Source organism: Eutrigla gurnardus, assembly GCF_963514095.1.
Source record: "Eutrigla gurnardus genome assembly, chromosome: 8".
Taxonomy (NCBI): domain Eukaryota; kingdom Metazoa; phylum Chordata; class Actinopteri; order Perciformes; family Triglidae; genus Eutrigla; species Eutrigla gurnardus.
In genome coordinates, this window is record NC_139922.1 from 18,121,957 (window position 1) to 18,146,898 (window position 24,942).

General features: G+C 47.2%; 1 protein-coding gene across 2 annotated transcripts in view; it reads right to left on the reverse strand.

Annotated features, from left to right (window-relative positions):
* Nucleotides 1-24,942, reverse strand: part of sema3h (sema domain, immunoglobulin domain (Ig), short basic domain, secreted, (semaphorin) 3H) — a 102,954-nt gene that overhangs the window by 50,239 nt on the left and 27,773 nt on the right. For both annotated transcript variants that reach the window (XM_084015725.1, XM_084015724.1), the window contains exons 5-8: nt 24,754-24,847; nt 23,352-23,471; nt 22,627-22,772; nt 21,584-21,698 (exon numbers count right to left, since the gene is read on the reverse strand). In XM_084015725.1, coding sequence (XP_083871851.1) covers nt 21,584-21,698; nt 22,627-22,772; nt 23,352-23,471; nt 24,754-24,847 — 475 coding nt within the window. The remainder of the gene's footprint in view (nt 1-21,583; nt 21,699-22,626; nt 22,773-23,351; nt 23,472-24,753; nt 24,848-24,942) is intronic.

The window sequence follows — 24,942 nt, forward strand, 5'->3', positions numbered from 1 at the left end:
TCAATAAACAAGTTCTGAGACCGTTAAGGTGCCTTGCCCTCGTTTTTCCCTCCTTTTTGTGATACCAGCATCACAAAGGTCTAATGACCATCTCTCCTGACCTTGCACACGCTTACACGTGAGCATATGTCCACCTACAAAGACCAGTGCTAGCTGGCACGTTTCTTTGTAGTTGAATTGTTCATCCATACACCAGGACAGGGTGCATCATGTGAAGCCCCAGTGGCCTAATGGATAAGGCACTGGCCTCCTAAGCCAGGGATTGTGGGTTCAAGTCCCATCTGGGGTGGATGATAGCAGAGTGGCGCAGCGGAAGCGTGCTGGGCCCATAACCCAGAGGTCGATGGATCGAAACCATCCTCTGCTAGCAGGTTTTTACCGTCACCAAAAAGGGTTGTCCAACGCTGACACACTGATATGGATTAAACCAGCATTTCGAGTCACTCTGATTGGGTCAACAGAGTTATCCATAAACAAGTTCTGAGACCTTCGAGGTTCTTTGCCTTACCTAGGTTTTTCCCTCCTTTTAGTGATACCAGAATCACAAAGGTCTAATGACCATCTCTCCTGACCTTGCACACGCTTACACGTGAGCATATGTCCACCTACAAAGACCAGTGCGAGCCGGCACGTTTCTTTGTAGTTGAATTGTTCATCCATACAACAGGACAGGGTGCATAATGTGAAGCCCCAGTGGCCTAATGGATAAGGCACTGGCCTCCTAAGCCAGGGATTGTGGGTTCAAGTCCCACCTGGGGTGGATGATAGCAGAGTGGTGCAGCGGAAGCGTGCTGGGCCCATAACCCAGAGGTCGATGGATCGAAACCATCCTCTGCTAGCAGGATTTTACCGTCACCAAAAAGGGTTGTCCAACGCTGACAAACTGATATGGATTAAACCAGCATTTCAAGTCACTCTGATTGGGTCAACAGAGTTATCAATAAACAAGTTCTGAGACCGTTAAGGTGCCTTGCCCTCGTTTTTCCCTCCTTTTTGTGATACCAGCATCACAAAGGTCTAATGACCATCTCTCCTGACCTTGCACACGCTTACACGTGAGCATATGTCCACCTACAAAGACCAGTGCTAGCTGGCACGTTTCTTTGTAGTTGAATTGTTCATCCATACAACAGGACAGGGTGCATCATGTGAAGCCCCAGTGGCCTAATGGATAAGGCACTGGCCTCCTAAGCCAGCGATTGTGGGTTCAAGTCCCATCTGGGGTGGATGATAGCAGAGTGGCGCAGCGGAAGCGTGCTGGGCCCATAACCCAGAGGTCGATGGATCGAAACCATCCTCTGCTAGCTGGATTTTACCATCACCAAAAAGGGTTGTCCAACGCTGACACACTGAGATGCATTAAACCACCATTTCGAGTAACTCTGAATGGGTCAACAGATGTATCCATACACAAGTAATGAGACATTCTAGGTGCTTTGCCTTACCTAGGTTTTTCCCTCCTTTTAGTGATTCCAGAATCACAAAGGTCTAATGACCATCTCTCCTGAACTTGCACACGCTTACACGTGAGCATATGTCCACCTACAAAGACCAGTGCTAGCTGGCACGTTTCTTTGTAGTTGAATTGTTCATCCATACAACAGGACAGGGTGCATAATGTGAAGCCCCAGTGGCCTAATGGATAAGTCACTGGCCTCCTAAGCCAGGGATTGTGGGTTCAAGTCCCATCTTGGGTGGATGATAGCAGAGTGGCGCAGCGGAAGCGTGCTGGGCCCATAACCCAGAGGTCGATGGATCGAAACCATCCTCTGCTAGCTGGATTTTACCATCACCAAAAAGGGTTGTCCAACGCTGACACACTGAGATGCATTAAACCACCATTTCGAGTCACTCTGATTGGGTCAACAGAGTTATCCATAAACAAGTAATGACACGTTCTAGGTGCTTTGCCTTACCTAGGTTTTTCCCTCCTTTTAGTGATTCCAGAATCACAAAGGTCTAATGACCATCTCTCCTGACCTTGCACACGCTTACACGTGAGCATATGTCCACCTACAAAGACCAGTGCTAGCTGGAAAGTTTCTTTGTAGATGAATTGTTCATCCATACAACAGGACAGGGTGCATAATGTGAAGCCCCAGTGGCCTAATGGATAAGGCACTGGCCTCCTAAGCCAGGGATTGTGGGTTCAAGTCCCATCTGGGGTGGATGATAGCAGAGTGGCGCAGCGGAAGCGTGCTGGGCCCATAACCCAGAGGTCGATGGATCGAAACCATCCTCTGCTAGCTGGATTTTACCATCACCAAAAAGGGTTGTCCAACGCTGACACACTGAGATGCATTAAACCACCATTTCGAGTAACTCTGAATGGGTCAACAGATATATCCATACACAAGTAATGACACGTTCTAGGTTCTTTGCCTTTCCTAGGTTTTTCCCTCCTTTTAGTGATTCCAGAATCACAAAGGTCTAATGACCATCTCTCCTGACCTTGCACACGCTTACACGTGAGCATATGTCCACCTACAAAGACCAGTGCTAGCTGGAAAGTTTCTTTGTAGTTGAATTGTTCATCCATACAACAGGACAGGGTGCATAATGTAAAGCCCCAGTGGCCTAATGGATAAGGCACTGGCCTCCTAAGCCAGGGATTGTGGTTTCAAGTCCCATCTGGGGTGGATGATAGCAGAGTGGCGCAGCGGAAGCGTGCTGGGCCCATAACCCAGAGGTCGATGGATCGAAACCATCCTCTGCTAGCAGGATTGTACTGTCACCAAAAAGTGTTGTCCAACACTGACAAACTGACATGGATTAAACCAGCATTTCAAGTCACTCTGATTGGGTCAACAGAGTTATCAATAAACAAGTTCTGAGACCGTTAAGGTGCCTTGCCCTCGTTTTTCCCTCCTTTTTGTGATACCAGCATCACAAAGGTCTAATGACCATCTCTCCTGACCTTGCACACGCTTACACGTGAGCATATGTCCACCTACAAAGACCAGTGCTAGCTGGAAAGTTTCTTTGTAGTTGAATTGTTCATCCATACAACAGGACAGGGTGCATCATGTGAAGCCCCAGTGGCCTAATGGATAAGGCACTGGCCTCCTAAGCCAGGGATTGTGGGTTCAAATCCCATCTGGGGTGGATGATAGCAGAGTGGCGCAGCAGAAGCGTGCTGGGCCCATAACCCAGAGGTCGATGGATCGAAACCATCCTCTGCTAGCAGGATTTTACCGTCACCAAAAAGGGTTGTCCAACGCTGACAAACTGATATGGATTAAACCAGCATTTCAAGTCACTCTGATTGGGTCAACAGAGTTATCAATAAACAAGTTCTGAGACCGTTAAGGTGCCTTGCCCTCGTTTTTCCCTCCTTTTTGTGATACCAGCATCACAAAGGTCTAATGACCATCTCTCCTGACCTTGCACACGCTTACACGTGAGCATATGTCCACCTACAAAGACCAGTGCTAGCTGGCACGTTTCTTTGTAGTTGAATTGTTCATCCATACACCAGGACAGGGTGCATCATGTGAAGCCCCAGTGGCCTAATGGATAAGGCACTGGCCTCCTAAGCCAGGGATTGTGGGTTCAAGTCCCATCTGGGGTGGATGATAGCAGAGTGGCGCAGCGGAAGCGTGCTGGGCCCATAACCCAGAGGTCGATGGATCGAAACCATCCTCTGCTAGCAGGTTTTTACCGTCACCAAAATGGGTTGTCCAACGCTGACACACTGATATGGATTAAACCAGCATTTCGAGTCACTCTGATTGGGTCAACAGAGTTATCCATAAACAAGTTCTGAGACCTTCGAGGTTCTTTGCCTTACCTAGGTTTTTCCCTCCTTTTAGTGATACCAGAATCACAAAGGTCTAATGACCATCTCTCCTGACCTTGCACACGCTTACACGTGAGCATATGTCCACCTACAAAGACCAGTGCGAGCCGGCACGTTTCTTTGTAGTTGAATTGTTCATCCATACAACAGGACAGGGTGCATAATGTGAAGCCCCAGTGGCCTAATGGATAAGGCACTGGCCTCCTAAGCCAGGGATTGTGGGTTCAAGTCCCACCTGGGGTGGATGATAGCAGAGTGGTGCAGCGGAAGCGTGCTGGGCCCATAACCCAGAGGTCGATGGATCGAAACCATCCTCTGCTAGCAGGATTTTACCGTCACCAAAAAGGGTTGTCCAACGCTGACAAACTGATATGGATTAAACCAGCATTTCAAGTCACTCTGATTGGGTCAACAGAGTTATCAATAAACAAGTTCTGAGACCGTTAAGGTGCCTTGCCCTCGTTTTTCCCTCCTTTTTGTGATACCAGCATCACAAAGGTCTAATGACCATCTCTCCTGACCTTGCACACGCTTACACGTGAGCATATGTCCACCTACAAAGACCAGTGCTAGCTGGCACGTTTCTTTGTAGTTGAATTGTTCATCCATACAACAGGACAGGGTGCATCATGTGAAGCCCCAGTGGCCTAATGGATAAGGCACTGGCCTCCTAAGCCAGGGATTGTGGGTTCAAGTCCCATCTGGGGTGGATGATAGCAGAGTGGCGCAGCGGAAGCGTGCTGGGCCCATAACCCAGAGGTCGATGGATCGAAACCATCCTCTGCTAGCTGGATTTTACCATCACCAAAAAGGGTTGTCCAACGCTGACACACTGAGATGCATTAAACCACCATTTCGAGTAACTCTGAATGGGTCAACAGATGTATCCATACACAAGTAATGAGACATTCTAGGTGCTTTGCCTTACCTAGGTTTTTCCCTCCTTTTAGTGATTCCAGAATCACAAAGGTCTAATGACCATCTCTCCTGAACTTGCACACGCTTACACGTGAGCATATGTCCACCTACAAAGACCAGTGCTAGCTGGCACGTTTCTTTGTAGTTGAATTGTTCATCCATACAACAGGACAGGGTGCATAATGTGAAGCCCCAGTGGCCTAATGGATAAGTCACTGGCCTCCTAAGCCAGGGATTGTGGGTTCAAGTCCCATCTTGGGTGGATGATAGCAGAGTGGCGCAGCGGAAGCGTGCTGGGCCCATAACCCAGAGGTCGATGGATCGAAACCATCCTCTGCTAGCTGGATTTTACCATCACCAAAAAGGGTTGTCCAACGCTGACACACTGAGATGCATTAAACCACCATTTCGAGTCACTCTGATTGGGTCAACAGAGTTATCCATAAACAAGTAATGACACGTTCTAGGTGCTTTGCCTTACCTAGGTTTTTCCCTCCTTTTAGTGATTCCAGAATCACAAAGGTCTAATGACCATCTCTCCTGACCTTGCACACGCTTACACGTGAGCATATGTCCACCTACAAAGACCAGTGCTAGCTGGAAAGTTTCTTTGTAGTTGAATTGTTCATCCATACAACAGCACAGGGTGCATCATGTGAAGCCCCAGTGGCATAATGGATAAGGCACTGGCCTCCTAAGCCAGGGATTGTGGGTTCAAGTCCCATCTGGGGTGGATGATAGCAGAGTGGCGCAGCGGAAGCGTGCTGGGCCCATAACCCAGAGGTCGATGGGTCAAAACCATCCTCTGCTAGCAGGATTGTACTGTCACCAAAAAGTGTTGTCCAACACTGACAAACTGACATGGATTAAACCAGCATTTCAAGTCACTCTGATTGGGTCAACAGAGTTATCAATAAACAAGTTCTGAGACCGTTAAGGTGCCTTGCCCTCGTTTTTCCCTCCTTTTTGTGATACCAGCATCACAAAGGTCTAATGACCATCTCTCCTGACCTTGCACACGCTTACACGTGAGCATATGTCCACCTACAAAGACCAGTGCTAGCTGGCACGTTTCTTTGTAGTTGAATTGTTCATCCATACAACAGGACAGGGTGCATGATGTGAAGCCCCAGTGGCCTAATGGATAAGGCACTGGCCTCCTAAGCCAGGGATTGTGTGTTCAAGTCCCATCTGGGGTGGATCATCGCAGAGTGGCGCAGCGGAAGCGTGCTGGGCCCATAACCCAGAGGTCGATGGATCGAAACCATCCTCTGCTAGCAGGATTGTACTGTCACCAAAAAGTGTTATCCAATGCTGACACACTGAGATGGATTAAACCACCATTTCGAGTAACTCTGAATGGGTCAACAGCTATATCCATACACAAGTAATGACACGTTCTAGGTGCTTTGCCTTCCCTAGGTTTTTTCCTCCTTTTAGTGATTCCAGAATCACAAAGGTCTAATGACCATCTCTCCTGACCTTGCACACGCTTACACGTGAGCATATGTCCACCTACAAAGACCAGTGCTAGCTGGAAATTTTCTTTGTAGTTGAATTGTTCATCCATACAACAGCACAGGGTGCATCATGTGAAGCCCCAGTGGCCTAATGGATAAGGCACTGGCCTCCTAAGCCAGGGATTGTGGGTTCAAGTCCCATCTGGGGTGGATGATAGCAGAGTGGCGCAGCGGAAGCGTGCTGGGCCCATAACCCAGAGGTCGATGGATCGAAACCATCCTCTGCTAGCAGGATTTTACCATCACCAAAAAGGGTTGTCCAACGCTGACACACTGATATGGATTAAACCAGCATTTCGAGTCACTCTGATTGGGTCAACAGAGTTATCCATAAACAAGTAATGACACGTTCTAGGTGCTTTGCCTTACCTAGGTTTTTCCCTCCTTTTAGTGATTCCAGAATCACAAAGGTCTAATGACCATCTCTCCTGACCTTGCACACGCTTACACGTGAGCATATGTCCACCTACAAAGACCAGTGCTAGCTGGAAAGTTTCTTTGTAGATGAATTGTTCATCCATACAACAGGACAGGGTGCATAATGTGAAGCCCCAGTGGCCTAATGGATAAGGCACTGGCCTCCTAAGCCAGGGATTGTGGGTTCAAGTCCCATCTGGGGTGGATGATAGCAGAGTGGCGCAGCGGAAGCGTGCTGGGCCCATAACCCAGAGGTCGATGGATCGAAACCATCCTCTGCTAGCAGGATTGTACTGTCACCAAAAAGTGTTGTCCAACACTGACAAACTGACATGGATTAAACCAGCATTTCAAGTCACTCTGATTGGGTCAACAGAGTTATCAATAAACAAGTTCTGAGACCGTTAAGGTGCCTTGCCCTCGTTTTTCCCTCCTTTTTGTGATACCAGCATCACAAAGGTCTAATGACCATCTCTCCTGACCTTGCACACGCTTACACGTGAGCATATGTCCACCTACAAAGACCAGTGCTAGCTGGAAAGTTTCTTTGTAGTTGAATTGTTCATCCATACAACAGGACAGGGTGCATCATGTGAAGCCCCAGTGGCCTAATGGATAAGGCACTGGCCTCCTAAGCCAGGGATTGTGGGTTCAAATCCCATCTGGGGTGGATGATAGCAGAGTGGCGCAGCAGAAGCGTGCTGGGCCCATAACCCAGAGGTCGATGGATCGAAACCATCCTCTGCTAGCAGGATTTTACCGTCACCAAAAAGGGTTGTCCAACGCTGACAAACTGATATGGATTAAACCAGCATTTCAAGTCACTCTGATTGGGTCAACATAGTTATCAATAAACAAGTTCTGAGACCGTTAAGGTGCCTTGCCCTCGTTTTTCCCTCCTTTTTGTGATACCAGCATCACAAAGGTCTAATGACCATCTCTCCTGACCTTGCACACGCTTACACGTGAGCATATGTCCACCTACAAAGACCAGTGCGAGCCGGCACGTTTCTTTGTAGTTGAATTGTTCATCCATACAACAGGACAGGGTGCATAATGTGAAGCCCCAGTGGCCTAATGGATAAGGCACTGGCCTCCTAAGCCAGGGATTGTGGGTTCAAGTCCCACCTGGGGTGGATGATAGCAGAGTGGTGCAGCGGAAGCGTGCTGGGCCCATAACCCAGAGGTCGATGGATCGAAACCATCCTCTGCTAGCAGGATTTTACCGTCACCAAAAAGGGTTGTCCAACGCTGACAAACTGATATGGATTAAACCAGCATTTCAAGTCACTCTGATTGGGTCAACAGAGTTATCAATAAACAAGTTCTGAGACCGTTAAGGTGCCTTGCCCTCGTTTTTCCCTCCTTTTTGTGATACCAGCATCACAAAGGTCTAATGACCATCTCTCCTGACCTTGCACACGCTTACACGTGAGCATATGTCCACCTACAAAGACCAGTGCTAGCTGGCACGTTTCTTTGTAGTTGAATTGTTCATCCATACAACAGGACAGGGTGCATCATGTGAAGCCCCAGTGGCCTAATGGATAAGGCACTGGCCTCCTAAGCCAGGGATTGTGGGTTCAAGTCCCATCTGGGGTGGATGATAGCAGAGTGGCGCAGCGGAAGCGTGCTGGGCCCATAACCCAGAGGTCGATGGATCGAAACCATCCTCTGCTAGCAGGATTTTACCATCACCAAAAAGGGTTGTCCAACGCTGACACACTGAGATGCATTAAACCACCATTTCGAGTCACTCTGATTGGGTCAACAGAGTTATCCATAAACAAGTAATGACACGTTCTAGGTGCTTTGCCTTACCTAGGTTTTTCCCTCCTTTTAGTGATTCCAGAATCACAAAGGTCTAATGACCATCTCTCCTGACCTTGCACACGCTTACACGTGAGCATATGTCCACCTACAAAGACCAGTGCTAGCTGGCACGTTTCTTTGTAGTTGAATTGTTCCTCCATACAACAGGACAGGGTGCATCATGTGAAGCCCCAGTGGCCTAATGGATAAGGCACTGGCCTCCTAAGCCAGGGATTGTGGCTTCAAGTCCCACCTGGGGTGGATGATAGCAGAGTGGTGCAGCGGAAGCGTGCTGGGCCCATAACCCAGAGGTCGATCGATCGAAACCATCCTCTGCTAGCAGGATTGTACTGTCACCAAAAAGTGTTGTCCAACACTGACAAACTGATATGGATTAAACCAGCATTTCAAGTCACTCTGATTGGGTCAACAGAGTTATCAATAAACAAGTTCTGAGACCGTTAAGGTGCCTTGCCCTCGTTTTTCCCTCCTTTTCGTGATACCAGCATCACAAAGGTCTAATGACCATCTCTCCTGACCTTGCACACGCTTACACGTGAGCATATGTCCACCTACAAAGACCAGTGCTAGCTGGCACGTTTCTTTGTAGTTGAATTGTTCATCCATACAACAGGACAGGGTGCATAATGTGAAGCCCCAGTGGCCTAATGGATAAGGCACTGGCCTCCTAAGCCAGGGATTGTGGGTTCAAGTCCCATCTGGGGTGGATGATAGCAGAGTGGCGCAGCGGAAGCGTGCTGGGCCCATAACCCAGAGGTCGATGGATCGAAACCATCCTCTGCTAGCTGGATTTTACCATCACCAAAAAGGGTTGTCCAACGCTGACACACTGAGATGCATTAAACCACCATTTCGAGTCACTCTGATTGGGTCAACAGAGTTATCCATAAACAAGTAAAGACACGTTCTAGGTGCTTTGCCTTACCTAGGTTTTTCCCTCCTTTTAGTGATTCCAGAATCACAAAGGTCTAATGACCATCTCTCCTGACCTTGCACACGCTTACACGTGAGCATATGTCCACCTACAAAGACCAGTGCTAGCTGGCACGTTTCTTTGTAGTTGAATTGTTCATCCATACAACAGGACAGGGTGCATAATGTGAAGCCCCAGTGGCCTAATGGATAAGGCACTGGCCTCCTAAGCCAGGGATTGTGGGTTCAAGTCCCATCTGGGGTGGATGATAGCAGAGTGGCGCAGCGGAAGCGTGCTGGGCCCATAACCCAGAGGTCGATGGATCGAAACCATCCTCTGCTAGCTGGATTTTACCATCACCAAAAAGGGTTGTCCAACGCTGACACACTGAGATGCATTAAACCACCATTTCGAGTAACTCTGAATGGGTCAACAGATATATCCATACACAAGTAATGAGACATTCTAGGTGCTTTGCCTTACCTAGGTTTTTCCCTCCTTTTAGTGATTCCAGAATCACAAAGGTCTAATGACCATCTCTCCTGACCTTGCACACGCTTACACGTGAGCATATGTCCACCTACAAAGACCAGTGCTAGCTGGAAAGTTTCTTTGTAGTTGAATTGTTCATCCATACAACAGCACAGGGTGCATCATGTGAAGCCCCAGTGGCATAATGGATAAGGCACTGGCCTCCTAAGCCAGGGATTGTGGGTTCAAGTCCCATCTGGGGTGGATGATAGCAGAGTGGCGCAGCGGAAGCGTGCTGGGCCCATAACCCAGAGGTCGATGGGTCAAAACCATCCTCTGCTAGCAGGATTGTACTGTCACCAAAAAGTGTTGTCCAACACTGACAAACTGACATGGATTAAACCAGCATTTCAAGTCACTCTGATTGGGTCAACAGAGTTATCAATAAACAAGTTCTGAGACCGTTAAGGTGCCTTGCCCTCGTTTTTCCCTCCTTTTTGTGATACCAGCATCACAAAGGTCTAATGACCATCTCTCCTGACCTTGCACACGCTTACACGTGAGCATATGTCCACCTACAAAGACCAGTGCTAGCTGGCACGTTTCTTTGTAGTTGAATTGTTCATCCATACAACAGGACAGGGTGCATAATGTGAAGCCCCAGTGGCCTAATGGATAAGGCACTGGCCTCCTAAGCCAGGGATTGTGGGTTCAAGTCCCACCTGGGGTGGATGATAGCAGAGTGGTGCAGCGGAAGCGTGCTGGGCCCATAACCCAGAGGTCGATGGATCGAAACCATCCTCTGCTAGCAGGATTTTACCGTCACCAAAAAGGGTTGTCCAACGCTGACAAACTGATATGGATTAAACCAGCATTTCAAGTCACTCTGATTGGGTCAACAGAGTTATCAATAAACAAGTTCTGAGACCGTTAAGGTGCCTTGCCCTCGTTTTTCCCTCCTTTTTGTGATACCAGCATCACAAAGGTCTAATGACCATCTCTCCTGACCTTGCACACGCTTACACGTGAGCATATGTCCACCTACAAAGACCAGTGCTAGCTGGCACGTTTCTTTGTAGTTGAATTGTTCATCCATACAACAGGACAGGGTGCATCATGTGAAGCCCCAGTGGCCTAATGGATAAGGCACTGGCCTCCTAAGCCAGGGATTGTGGGTTCAAGTCCCATCTGGGGTGGATGATAGCAGAGTGGCGCAGCGGAAGCGTGCTGGGCCCATAACCCAGAGGTCGATGGATCGAAACCATCCTCTGCTAGGTGGATTTTACCATCACCAAAAAGGGTTGTCCAACGCTGACACACTGAGATGCATTAAACCACCATTTCGAGTAACTCTGAATGGGTCAACAGATGTATCCATACACAAGTAATGAGACATTCTAGGTGCTTTGCCTTACCTAGGTTTTTCCCTCCTTTTAGTGATTCCAGAATCACAAAGGTCTAATGACCATCTCTCCTGACCTTGCACACGCTTACACGTGAGCATATGTCCACCTACAAAGACCAGTGCTAGCTGGCACGTTTCTTTGTAGTTGAATTGTTCATCCATACAACAGGACAGGGTGCATAATGTGAAGCCCCAGTGGCCTAATGGATAAGTCACTGGCCTCCTAAGCCAGGGATTGTGGGTTCAAGTCCCATCTTGGGTGGATGATAGCAGAGTGGCGCAGCGGAAGCGTGCTGGGCCCATAACCCAGAGGTCGATGGATCGAAACCATCCTCTGCTAGCAGGATTTTACCATCACCAAAAAGGGTTGTCCAACGCTGACACACTGAGATGCATTAAACCACCATTTCGAGTCACTCTGATTGGGTCAACAGAGTTATCCATAAACAAGTAATGACACGTTCTAGGTGCTTTGCCTTACCTAGGTTTTTCCCTCCTTTTAGTGATTCCAGAATCACAAAGGTCTAATGACCATCTCTCCTGACCTTGCACACGCTTACACGTGAGCATATGTCCACCTACAAAGACCAGTGCTAGCTGGCACGTTTCTTTGTAGTTGAATTGTTCCTCCATACAACAGGACAGGGTGCATCATGTGAAGCCCCAGTGGCCTAATGGATAAGGCACTGGCCTCCTAAGCCAGGGATTGTGGCTTCAAGTCCCACCTGGGGTGGATGATAGCAGAGTGGTGCAGCGGAAGCGTGCTGGGCCCATAACCCAGAGGTCGATCGATCGAAACCATCCTCTGCTAGCAGGATTGTACTGTCACCAAAAAGTGTTGTCCAACACTGACAAACTGATATGGATTAAACCAGCATTTCAAGTCACTCTGATTGGGTCAACAGAGTTATCAATAAACAAGTTCTGAGACCGTTAAGGTGCCTTGCCCTCGTTTTTCCCTCCTTTTCGTGATACCAGCATCACAAAGGTCTAATGACCATCTCTCCTGACCTTGCACACGCTTACACGTGAGCATATGTCCACCTACAAAGACCAGTGCTAGCTGGCACGTTTCTTTGTAGTTGAATTGTTCATCCATACAACAGGACAGGGTGCATAATGTGAAGCCCCAGTGGCCTAATGGATAAGGCACTGGCCTCCTAAGCCAGGGATTGTGGGTTCAAGTCCCATCTGGGGTGGATGATAGCAGAGTGGCGCAGCGGAAGCGTGCTGGGCCCATAACCCAGAGGTCGATGGATCGAAACCATCCTCTGCTAGCTGGATTTTACCATCACCAAAAAGGGTTGTCCAACGCTGACACACTGAGATGCATTAAACCACCATTTCGAGTCACTCTGATTGGGTCAACAGAGTTATCCATAAACAAGTAAAGACACGTTCTAGGTGCTTTGCCTTACCTAGGTTTTTCCCTCCTTTTAGTGATTCCAGAATCACAAAGGTCTAATGACCATCTCTCCTGACCTTGCACACGCTTACACGTGAGCATATGTCCACCTACAAAGACCAGTGCTAGCTGGCACGTTTCTTTGTAGTTGAATTGTTCATCCATACAACAGGACAGGGTGCATAATGTGAAGCCCCAGTGGCCTAATGGATAAGGCACTGGCCTCCTAAGCCAGGGATTGTGGGTTCAAGTCCCATCTGGGGTGGATGATAGCAGAGTGGCGCAGCGGAAGCGTGCTGGGCCCATAACCCAGAGGTCGATGGATCGAAACCATCCTCTGCTAGCTGGATTTTACCATCACCAAAAAGGGTTGTCCAACGCTGACACACTGAGATGCATTAAACCACCATTTCGAGTAACTCTGAATGGGTCAACAGATATATCCATACACAAGTAATGAGACATTCTAGGTGCTTTGCCTTACCTAGGTTTTTCCCTCCTTTTAGTGATTCCAGAATCACAAAGGTCTAATGACCATCTCTCCTGACCTTGCACACGCTTACACGTGAGCATATGTCCACCTACAAAGACCAGTGCTAGCTGGAAAGTTTCTTTGTAGTTGAATTGTTCATCCATACAACAGCACAGGGTGCATCATGTGAAGCCCCAGTGGCATAATGGATAAGGCACTGGCCTCCTAAGCCAGGGATTGTGGGTTCAAGTCCCATCTGGGGTGGATGATAGCAGAGTGGCGCAGCGGAAGCGTGCTGGGCCCATAACCCAGAGGTCGATGGGTCAAAACCATCCTCTGCTAGCAGGATTGTACTGTCACCAAAAAGTGTTGTCCAACACTGACAAACTGACATGGATTAAACCAGCATTTCAAGTCACTCTGATTGGGTCAACAGAGTTATCAATAAACAAGTTCTGAGACCGTTAAGGTGCCTTGCCCTCGTTTTTCCCTCCTTTTTGTGATACCAGCATCACAAAGGTCTAATGACCATCTCTCCTGACCTTGCACACGCTTACACGTGAGCATATGTCCACCTACAAAGACCAGTGCTAGCTGGCACGTTTCTTTGTAGTTGAATTGTTCATCCATACAACAGGACAGGGTGCATGATGTGAAGCCCCAGTGGCCTAATGGATAAGGCACTGGCCTCCTAAGCCAGGGATTGTGTGTTCAAGTCCCATCTGGGGTGGATCATCGCAGAGTGGCGCAGCGGAAGCGTGCTGGGCCATTAACCCAGAGGTCGATGGATCGAAACCATCCTCTGCTAGCAGGATTGTACTGTCACCAAAAAGTGTTATCCAATGCTGACACACTGAGATGGATTAAACCACCATTTCGAGTCACTCTGAATGGGTCAACAGCTATATCCATACACAAGTAATGACACGTTCTAGGTGCTTTGCCTTCCCTAGGTTTTTTCCTCCTTTTAGTGATTCCAGAATCACAAAGGTCTAATGACCATCTCTCCTGACCTTGCACACGCTTACACGTGAGCATATGTCCACCTACAAAGACCAGTGCTAGCTGGAAATTTTCTTTGTAGTTGAATTGTTCATCCATACAACAGCACAGGGTGCATCATGTGAAGCCCCAGTGGCCTAATGGATAAGGCACTGGCCTCCTAAGCCAGGGATTGTGGGTTCAAGTCCCATCTGGGGTGGATGATAGCAGAGTGGCGCAGCGGAAGCGTGCTGGGCCCATAACCCAGAGGTCGATGGATCGAAACCATCCTCTGCTAGCAGGATTTTACCATCACCAAAAAGGGTTGTCCAACGCTGACACACTGATATGGATTAAACCAGCATTTCGAGTCACTCTGATTGGGTCAACAGAGTTATCCATAAACAAGTAATGACACGTTCTAGGTGCTTTGCCTTACCTAGGTTTTTCCCTCCTTTTAGTGATTCCAGAATCACAAAGGTCTAATGACCATCTCTCCTGACCTTGCACACGCTTACACGTGAGCATATGTCCACCTACAAAGACCAGTGCTAGCTGGAAAGTTTCTTTGTAGATGAATTGTTCATCCATACAACAGGACAGGGTGCATAATGTGAAGCCCCAGTGGCCTAATGGATAAGGCACTGGCCTCCTAAGCCAGGGATTGTGGGTTCAAGTCCCATCTGGGGTGGATGATAGCAGAGTGGCGCAGCGGAAGCGTGCTGGGCCCATAACCCAGAGGTCGATGGATCGAAACCATCCTCTGCTAGCAAGATTGTACTGTCACCAAAAAGTGTTGTCCAACACTGACAAACTGACATGGATTAAACCAGCATTTCAAGTCACTCTGATTGGGTCAACAGAGTTATCAATAAACAAGTTCTGAGACCGTTAAGGTGCCTTGCCCTCGTTTTTCCCTCCTTTTTGTGATACCAGCATCACAAAGGTCTAATGACCATCTCTCCTGACCTTGCACACGCTTACACGTGAGCATATGTCCACCTACAAAGACCAGTGCTAGCTGGAAAGTTTCTTTGTAGTTGAATTGTTCATCCATACAACAGGACAGGGTGCATCATGTGAAGCCCCAGTGGCCTAATGGATAAGGCACTGGCCTCCTAAGCCAGGGATTGTGGGTTCAAATCCCATCTGGGGTGGATGATAGCAGAGTGGCGCAGCAGAAGCGTGCTGGGCCCATAACCCAGAGGTCGATGGATCGAAACCATCCTCTGCTAGCAGGATTTTACCGTCACCAAAAAGGGTTGTCCAACGCTGACAAACTGATATGGATTAAACCAGCATTTCAAGTCACTCTGATTGGGTCAACATAGTTATCAATAAACAAGTTCTGAGACCGTTAAGGTGCCTTGCCCTCGTTTTTCCCTCCTTTTTGTGATACCAGCATCACAAAGGTCTAATGACCATCTCTCCTGACCTTGCACACGCTTACACGTGAGCATATGTCCACCTACAAAGACCAGTGCGAGCCGGCACGTTTCTTTGTAGTTGAATTGTTCATCCATACAACAGGACAGGGTGCATAATGTGAAGCCCCAGTGGCCTAATGGATAAGGCACTGGCCTCCTAAGCCAGGGATTGTGGGTTCAAGTCCCACCTGGGGTGGATGATAGCAGAGTGGTGCAGCGGAAGCGTGCTGGGCCCATAACCCAGAGGTCGATGGATCGAAACCATCCTCTGCTAGCAGGATTTTACCGTCACCAAAAAGGGTTGTCCAACGCTGACAAACTGATATGGATTAAACCAGCATTTCAAGTCACTCTGATTGGGTCAACAGAGTTATCAATAAACAAGTTCTGAGACCGTTAAGGTGCCTTGCCCTCGTTTTTCCCTCCTTTTTGTGATACCAGCATCACAAAGGTCTAATGACCATCTCTCCTGACCTTGCACACGCTTACACGTGAGCATATGTCCACCTACAAAGACCAGTGCTAGCTGGCACGTTTCTTTGTAGTTGAATTGTTCATCCATACAACAGGACAGGGTGCATCATGTGAAGCCCCAGTGGCCTAATGGATAAGGCACTGGCCTCCTAAGCCAGGGATTGTGGGTTCAAGTCACATCTGGGGTGGATGATAGCAGAGTGGCGCAGCGGAAGCGTGCTGGGCCCATAACCCAGAGGTCGATGGATCGAAACCATCCTCTGCTAGCTGGATTTTACCATCACCAAAAAGGGTTGTCCAACGCTGACACACTGAGATGCATTAAACCACCATTTCGAGTAACTCTGAATGGGTCAACAGATGTATCCATACACAAGTAATGAGACATTCTAGGTGCTTTGCCTTACCTAGGTTTTTCCCTCCTTTTAGTGATTCCAGAATCACAAAGGTCTAATGACCATCTCTCCTGACCTTGCACACGCTTACACGTGAGCATATGTCCACCTACAAAGACCAGTGCTAGCTGGCACGTTTCTTTGTAGTTGAATTGTTCATCCATACAACAGGACAGGGTGCATAATGTGAAGCCCCAGTGGCCTAATGGATAAGTCACTGGCCTCCTAAGCCAGGGATTGTGGGTTCAAGTCCCATCTTGGGTGGATGATAGCAGAGTGGCGCAGCGGAAGCGTGCTGGGCCCATAACCCAGAGGTCGATGGATCGAAACCATCCTCTGCTAGCTGGATTTTACCATCACCAAAAAGGGTTGTCCAACGCTGACACACTGAGATGCATTAAACCACCATTTCGAGTCACTCTGATTGGGTCAACAGAGTTATCCATAAACAAGTAATGACACGTTCTAGGTGCTTTGCCTTACCTAGGTTTTTCCCTCCTTTTAGTGATTCCAGAATCACAAAGGTCTAATGACCATCTCTCCTGACCTTGCACACGCTTACACGTGAGCATATGTCCACCTACAAAGACCAGTGCTAGCTGGCACGTTTCTTTGTAGTTGAATTGTTCCTCCATACAACAGGACAGGGTGCATCATGTGAAGCCCCAGTGGCCTAATGGATAAGGCACTGGCCTCCTAAGCCAGGGATTGTGGGTTCAAATCCCATCTGGGGTGGATGATAGCAGAGTGGCGCAGCGGAAGCGTGCTGGGCCCATAACCCAGAGGTCGATGGATCGAAACCATCCTCTGCTAGCAGGATTTTACCGTCACCAAAAAGGGTTGTCCAACGCTGACAAACTGATATAGATTAAACCAGCATTTCAAGTCACTCTGATTTGGTCAACAGAGTTATCAATAAACAAGTTCTGAGACCATTAAGGTGCCTTGCCCTCGTTTTTCCCTCCTTTTCGTGATACCAGCATCACAAAGGTCTAATGACCATCTCTCCTGACCTTGCACACGCTTACACGTGAGCATATGTCCACCTACAAAGACCAGTGCGAGCCGGCACGTTTCTTTGTAGTTGAATTGTTCATCCATTCAACAGGACAGGGTGCATAAAGTGAAGCCCCAGAGGCCTAATGGATAAGGCACTGGCCTCCTAAGCCAGGGATTGTGGGTTCAAGTCCCATCTGGGGTGGATGATAGCAGAGTGGCGCAGCGGAAGCGTGCTGGGCCCATAACCCAGAGGTCGATGGATCGAAACCATCCTCTGCTAGCTGGATTTTACCATCACCAAAAAGGGTTGTCCAACGCTGACACACTGAGATGCATTAAACCACCATTTCGAGTCACTCTGATTGGGTCAACAGAGTTATCCATAAACAAGTAAAGACACGTTCTAGGTGCTTTGCCTTACCTAGGTTTTTCCCTCCTTTTAGTGATACCAGAATCACAAAGGTCTAATGACCATCTCTCCTGACCTTGCACACGCTTACACGTGAGCATATGTCCACCTACAAAGACCAGTGCGAGCCGGCACGTTTCTTTGTAGTTGAATTGTTCATCCATACAACAGGACAGGGTGCATAATGTGAAGCCCCAGTGGCCTAATGGATAAGGCACTGGCCTCCTAAGCCAGGGATTGTGGCTTCAAGTCCCACCTGGGGTGGATGATAGCAGAGTGGTGCAGCGGAAGCGTGCTGGGCCCATAACCCAGAGGTCGATCGATCGAAACCATCCTCTGCTAGCAGGATTGTACTGTCACCAAAAAGTGTTGTCCAACACTGACAAACTGATATGGATTAAACCAGCATTTCAAGTCACTCTGATTGGGTCAACAGAGTTATCAATAAACAAGTTCTGAGACCGTTAAGGTGCCTTGCCCTCGTTTTTCCCTCCCTTTCGTGATACCAGCATCACAAAGGTCTAATGACCATCTCTCCTGACCTTGCACACGCTTACACGTGAGCATATGTCCACCTACAAAGACCAGTGCTAGCTGGCACGTTTCTTTGTAGTTGAATTGTTCATCCATACAACAGGACAGGGTGCATAATGTGAAGCCCCAGTGGCCTAATGGATAAGGCACTGGCCTCCTAAGCCAGGGATTGTGGGTTCAAGTCCCATCTGGGGTGGATGATAGCAGAGTGGCGCAGCGGAAGCGTGCTGGGCCCATAACCCAGAGGTCGATGGATCGAAACCATCCTCTGCTAGCTGGATTTTACCATCACCAAAAAGGGTTGTCCAACGCTGACACACTGAGATGCATTAAACCACCATTTCGAGTCACTCTGATTGGGTCAACAGAGTTATCCATAAACAAGTAAAGACACCTTCTAGGTGCTTTGCCTTACCTAGGTTTTTCCCTCCTTTTAGTGATTCCAGAATCACAAAGGTCTAATGACCATCTCTCCTGACCTTGCACACGCTTACACGTGAGCATATGTCCACCTACAAAGACCAGTGCTAGCTGGCACGTTTCTTTGTAGTTGAATTGTTCATCCATACAACAGGACAGGGTGCATAATGTGAAGCCCCAGTGGCCTAATGGATAAGGCACTGGCCTCCTAAGCCAGGGATTGTGGGTTCAAGTCCCATCTGGGGTGGATGATAGCAGAGTGGCGCAGCGGAAGCGTGCTGGGCCCATAACCCAGAGGTCGATGGATCGAAACCATCCTCTGCTAGCTGGATTTTACCATCACCAAAAAGGGTTGTCCAACGCTGACACACTGAGATGCATTAAACCACCATTTCGAGTAACTCTGAATGGGTCAACAGAGTTATCCATAAACAAGTTCTGAGACCTTCGAGGTTCTTTGCCTTACCTAGGTTTTTTCCTCCTTTTAGTGATACCAGCATCACAAAGGTCTAATGACCATCTCTCCTGACCTTGCACACGCTTACACGTGAGCATTTGTCCACCTACAAAGACCAGTGCAAGCCGGCACGTTTCTTTGTAGTTGAATTGTTCATCCATACAACAGGACAGGGTGCATAATGTGAAGCCCCAGTGGCCTAATGGATAAGGCACTGGCCTCCTAAGCCAGGGATTGTGGGTTCAAGTCCCATCTGGGGTGGATGATAGCAGAGTGGCGCAGCGGAAGCGTGCTGGGCCCATAACCCAGAGGTCGATGGATCGAAACCATCCTCTGCTAGCTGGATTTTACCGTCACCAAAAAGGGTTGTCCAACGCTGACACACTGATATGGATTAAACCAGCATTTCGAGTCACTCTGTTTGGGTCAACAGAGTTATCCATAAACAAGTTCTGAGACCTTCGAGGTTCTTTGCCTTACCTAGGTTTTTCCCTCCTTTTAGTGATACCAGCATCACAAAGGTCTAATGACCATCTCTCCTGACCTTGCACACGCTTACACGTGAGCATTTGTCCACCTACAAAGACCAGTGCAAGCCGGCACGTTTCTTTGTAGTTGAATTGTTCATCCATACAACAGGACAGGGTGCATAATGTGAAGCCCCAGTGGCCTAATGGATAAGGCACTGGCCTCCTAAGCCAGGGATTGTGGGTTCAAGTCCCATCTGGGGTGGATGATAGCAGAGTGGCGCAGCGGAAGCGTGCTGGGCCCATAACCCAGAGGTCGATGGATCGAAACCATCCTCTGCTAGCAGGATTTTACCGTCACCAAAAAGGGTTGTCCAACGCTGACACACTGATATGGATTAAACCAGCATTTCGAGTCACTCTGATTGGGTCAACAGAGTTATCCATAAACAAGTTCTGAGACCTTCGAGGTTCTTTGCCTTACCTATGTTTTTCCCTCCTTTTAGTGATACCAGCATCACAAAGGTCTAATGACCATCTCTCCTGACCTTGCACACGCTTACACGTGAGCATATGTCCACCTACAAAGACCAGTGCTAGCCAGCGCATTTCTTTGTAGTGGGCTTCATCGAAACCATCCTCTGCTAGCAGGATTGTACTGTCAACTGTGCTGTCTCTTCCGGTGCTGCCACACTGATACGAATTAAACCAGCATTTCCATTGAATCTGAATAACGGAGTTATCCACCCACTGGTAATGATTAGAGTGGCGCAGTAGAGGAAGTCAAGCAATCCCCTACTGAAGTTCCATAAAATTAGAGTACATGAATGTCTCAGTCCCCCTCATAGGTCAAGCTCCAAAAAGAGAGGATCTTCCATTTCCTATGAACTGGAAATGAATGACGCCAAACGAATAGAGATTCAGAGTAGAGCATCTTCATTTATAAAAGGTATTTCCCTATTTGGATCACCATCAGCTCTGTAAAATGTATGAAGAAAATGAATAGTCCCCAGTTGCTCCATTATGGATAATGTTGCATATAATTATCAGTCATTTTGTGGTTGATTCCATCTGAGCCAGCTAATTCAATCTCAAATTAGCAACGAGCCGGTCATTTTCATTAGTACTGGAAGTGAATGAATTTCCCTGCACTCAGCAACTGAAAACGCCTGTGTGGGTGTGCCAGGCCTTTCAAATGCTACACAATTTAGAAGGCAGGTAGCTTTGCTCTCCATTCGATATTAGTATTGTGGTTATCACCACTGAAAATTAGAGACAGCTGCAGCTATACGTTCAGAAAGAGAGCAAATGTAGCCTAACATCGTAATTCACTCAAAATACACATGAAAGATTCATGCCTACATACACCTGCTCCTGAGGAGACACACACACACAGACACACACACGCACACACTCACCAGAGGACAGTGGCGCGAATCCTTGATAATGAATAAACCCACAGCAAGTAAATGTTGAGGCCAGTTTCCGTGGTTACCAAGGCTGAGGCACGAAGAAGAATTCAAGGTGACCGACAGAGTTGTTGATCACCGTGGTAACGGTATAACGTGTACACACACACACACACACACACACACACATAAACTCTGAAGTTGTGGTTGAGCACTTCTAAATTTCTTAAGACCGCAAACTCTCCTTTGTCATTTCATCATATTTCAGCAAGAAGTTCCTACTTCTTGAGATTGAACACAAACATACTGGCTAAGTGTCTGAAATCAATTCCTCCTGTATGAGGCATTTAGTGGCAGTCCTTCAGCTGTTGTTGTGACCAGTGGTTGAGGTCTGTCTGATGTGATTAGTTTTACTGTGCATGTAATGTGGTAGCCATTTGATGCTCGTGTGCACTCACGCAGCTGGTCGAAGTGTGTCTGTAGGCCGTCTGGTCCTGGGACTGAACACACCATACGAGCCTTCTGGAAGGTACTCCACTTATTGACTAAACTCCTCTGGCCTCCGATGTCATTCTACAAACACAAAAAAGACTAATTCAGGAAAAAACTATGTCTACTATTTCTGTCTACTTTAGGTCATCCTTCACCCCTCTGTTCAAAATCCATTCAAACACAAACTACGTGAAATTCAAATAATTTACTGTCACTGGTTTATTTTATCTAAAACATATTACATACAATGTTTTGGAAACTCTTCAGTAAAATGTGAGGGTTTTTTTTTTTTTACTTTTGGTTAATCTGATTAAGCTGATTATTTTCTCAATTAATTGATGCGTTCGGTCTGTAAACGATCAGAAAAAAGCGAAACATTAACATAATTTCCCAAAGTCCAACGTTATGTATTCCAATTGCTTTTTTCCATTCGATCAACAGCTCAAAACTCAAAGATATTCAATTTCCTACAATTAATTATTGCTAAAAGTGGTGAATCCTCATATTCGAGAAGTTAGAACTATATATTATTTTGTAAAAGACACTTTTAAATATAATTTACCTTTCAATTGCTTATGGAAATCATTGCAAATTCAGTTTTTGGCAATTAACTAATTGAATAATCATTGCAAAATGTGAATACTGATTTATTTTCACACATAAATGTACACATAAGCAGGAAAAACACCAGTCATGCATGTTTAAACATATCCACAAAAAAGACAAGCAGTACAAACATCACATTCACAAGAAGACACATAATACACAGATAGCGACAAACATAAACAGTCTCGTAAACACAGACTACACAAGGCAGAAACATTCAATAACACGTAGCTGCTCTTTACATAAACACACACCTCAGCAGGCGCATACACACGCACTAACCAGCACGTACATACTCTACCTGTTCAGGCAAACGCATGTTTACGTAAACTACATGCAGACAGTTTCTGATATAAGCAAACAAACATGGTCTCCATCTTCCTCAAACAAACAAACTCCATACCTTGCAAACACGTGCCACTCTGGAATAGAGCACCTTCCCAGCAGCCCCTTCAGCCTCCTGAGCGCGCTCAGTGAAGAACACGTAGACCTTATCATCTTCTGGGTTATCAGTTTCAGACAGCGGCGCTACCCGCACAAACTGGGCATCTGGAGAGAGAGAACATGGAGAGAGAAAGACAGGTACAACTGAGTTTACAAACAGCAGAGAGAGTCAACATGTATCTTGTTGTATATCAGCAGCAGATGACGATGCCTGATAAAACACCAACCGGGTGGGCAGGAGATGGTTTTAGAGATGTTGATTTAGAGCAAAAGAAATTCCGTTTAGTTTCAGAATATGCAGTTTAGAAAGAGGGTTGTTAAATGTATCCATTCATATTAATCAAATGAGTTGACAGAACACTTTACTTGACAAAAGGTGTAGAAACAGCACAAATATGCATTAAGTTATGTGATAAAGAATCCAAAGAACCAGTGGAAACTAAACTGTGAGCATGTTAGCTGTCAGCAGTCTGTAACATGTTTCAGTTGCAACAAACCATGACTCACTGGATGAAAAATCTGCTGATTTCTAAAAGGACTTGGGATCAGCCAACTCAGGAAGCTTGTAGTACAAAAACTGTGCATTAGACTTCTGTTGTGGCATCTGACTACTGTAGTTGGAGATCAGTTTTCAAAAGAAAGAAAATATTTTTTTTACTTTTTGTTATGTGTCTTTGCACTTACCCTGCAGCCAGGTGGAATCGTACTGCTCTGTGCGGATGACGTGGCGGCTGCCGAGACTACGGAAGAAGGCGGAGTCCCGGCTCATGAAGTCTGAGGTGATCCCAGCATACAGCTCTCTATCTATAGTTCACAGAATAACAAAAGCTTTAGGGAATTTTTGGGAAGGCAGAAGGGTTGTCAAAGCTTTTGAAAATCTGAAGTTCAGGATTATTCCAACATATTCTCACAATGGTTCACACAAGCAGTTCCACAACTGCCACTGCAATGGTGACCTCAGGAGCCATTGTTAACATAAGCCATTGTTCGTGCTTTTGTTGCGTTGTAGTGGCACTCACTGCTCGCCAGTAACATTGGTCATACTATGTCCTGTGAAGCCCCAGTGGCCTAATGGATAAGGCCCTGGCCTCCTAAGCCAGGGATTGTGGGTTCGAGTCCCATCTGGGGTGGATGATAGCAGAGTGGCGCAGCGGAAGCGTGCTGGGCCCATAACCCAGAGGTCGATGGATCGAAACCATCCTCTGCTAGCAGGCTTTTACCGTCACCAAAAAGGGTTGTCCAACGCTGACACACTGAGATGGATTAAACCAGCATTTCGAGTCACTCTGATTGGGTCAACAGAGTTATTCATAAACAATTTCTGAGACCGTCGAGGTGCTTTGCCTTGCCTAGGTTTTTCCCTCCTTTTAGTGATACCAGCATCACAAAGGTCTAATGACCATCTCTCCTGACCTTGCACACGCTTACACGTGAGCATATGTCCACCTACAAAGACCAGTGCTAGCTGGCACGTTTCTTTGTAGTTGAATTGTTCATCCATACAACAGGACAGGGTGCATGATGTGAAGCCCCAGTGGCCTAATGGATAAGGCACTGGCCTCCTAAGCCAGGGATTGTGGGTTCGAGTCCCATCTGGGGTGGATGATAGCAGAGTGGCGCAGCGGAAGCGTGCTGGGCCCATAACCCAGAGGTCAATGGATCGAAACCATCCTCTGCTAACAGCTGTAGTGTTTTGTATTGACTGGATCAATACAATCCTCTGCTTTATATGCTGGAAGCATTGCAAGATTTGCAATCTTCATATTACTACAAAAGAAAACTCATGAGTACGTTGCAGTCATACTGTAACTAATTAAGACATTTCAAGTGATTGTGTGTTGGGCTCTGAGCACTGCCAAAACTCCTACACTCAATACTGTGCCTCAACGCCTCCTGTGGTGGCAGTGAAAGAATGTTTTACTTCTCCTTCAAACCACCCATATTGGGAACTATTATTTTTTTTTCAGGTAAAACTGGTCAGCCACTCCAACCTTAAACCACAGACAAGCTATAACTGTTGCTATGATAACTAGACTATACAACTGATAGTTTATTTGCATTTTCAAGAAAAAGACAGTCAACTTACCAATGACAGCGGAAGCTGTTTTTTGGAATGGATCGTAGGGACATTTCCCTTTCCCACACTCTGTCTGGCTGTAGGAGAGAGTCTTGTGCTCTGACTAGCAAAGAAAACAGAGACAGAAGTCACTCAGACAGAGAGGGAGAAATCAGCTAGACTGAAGAAGACAGACAAAAGAAAACAAGTTGTTTGGGT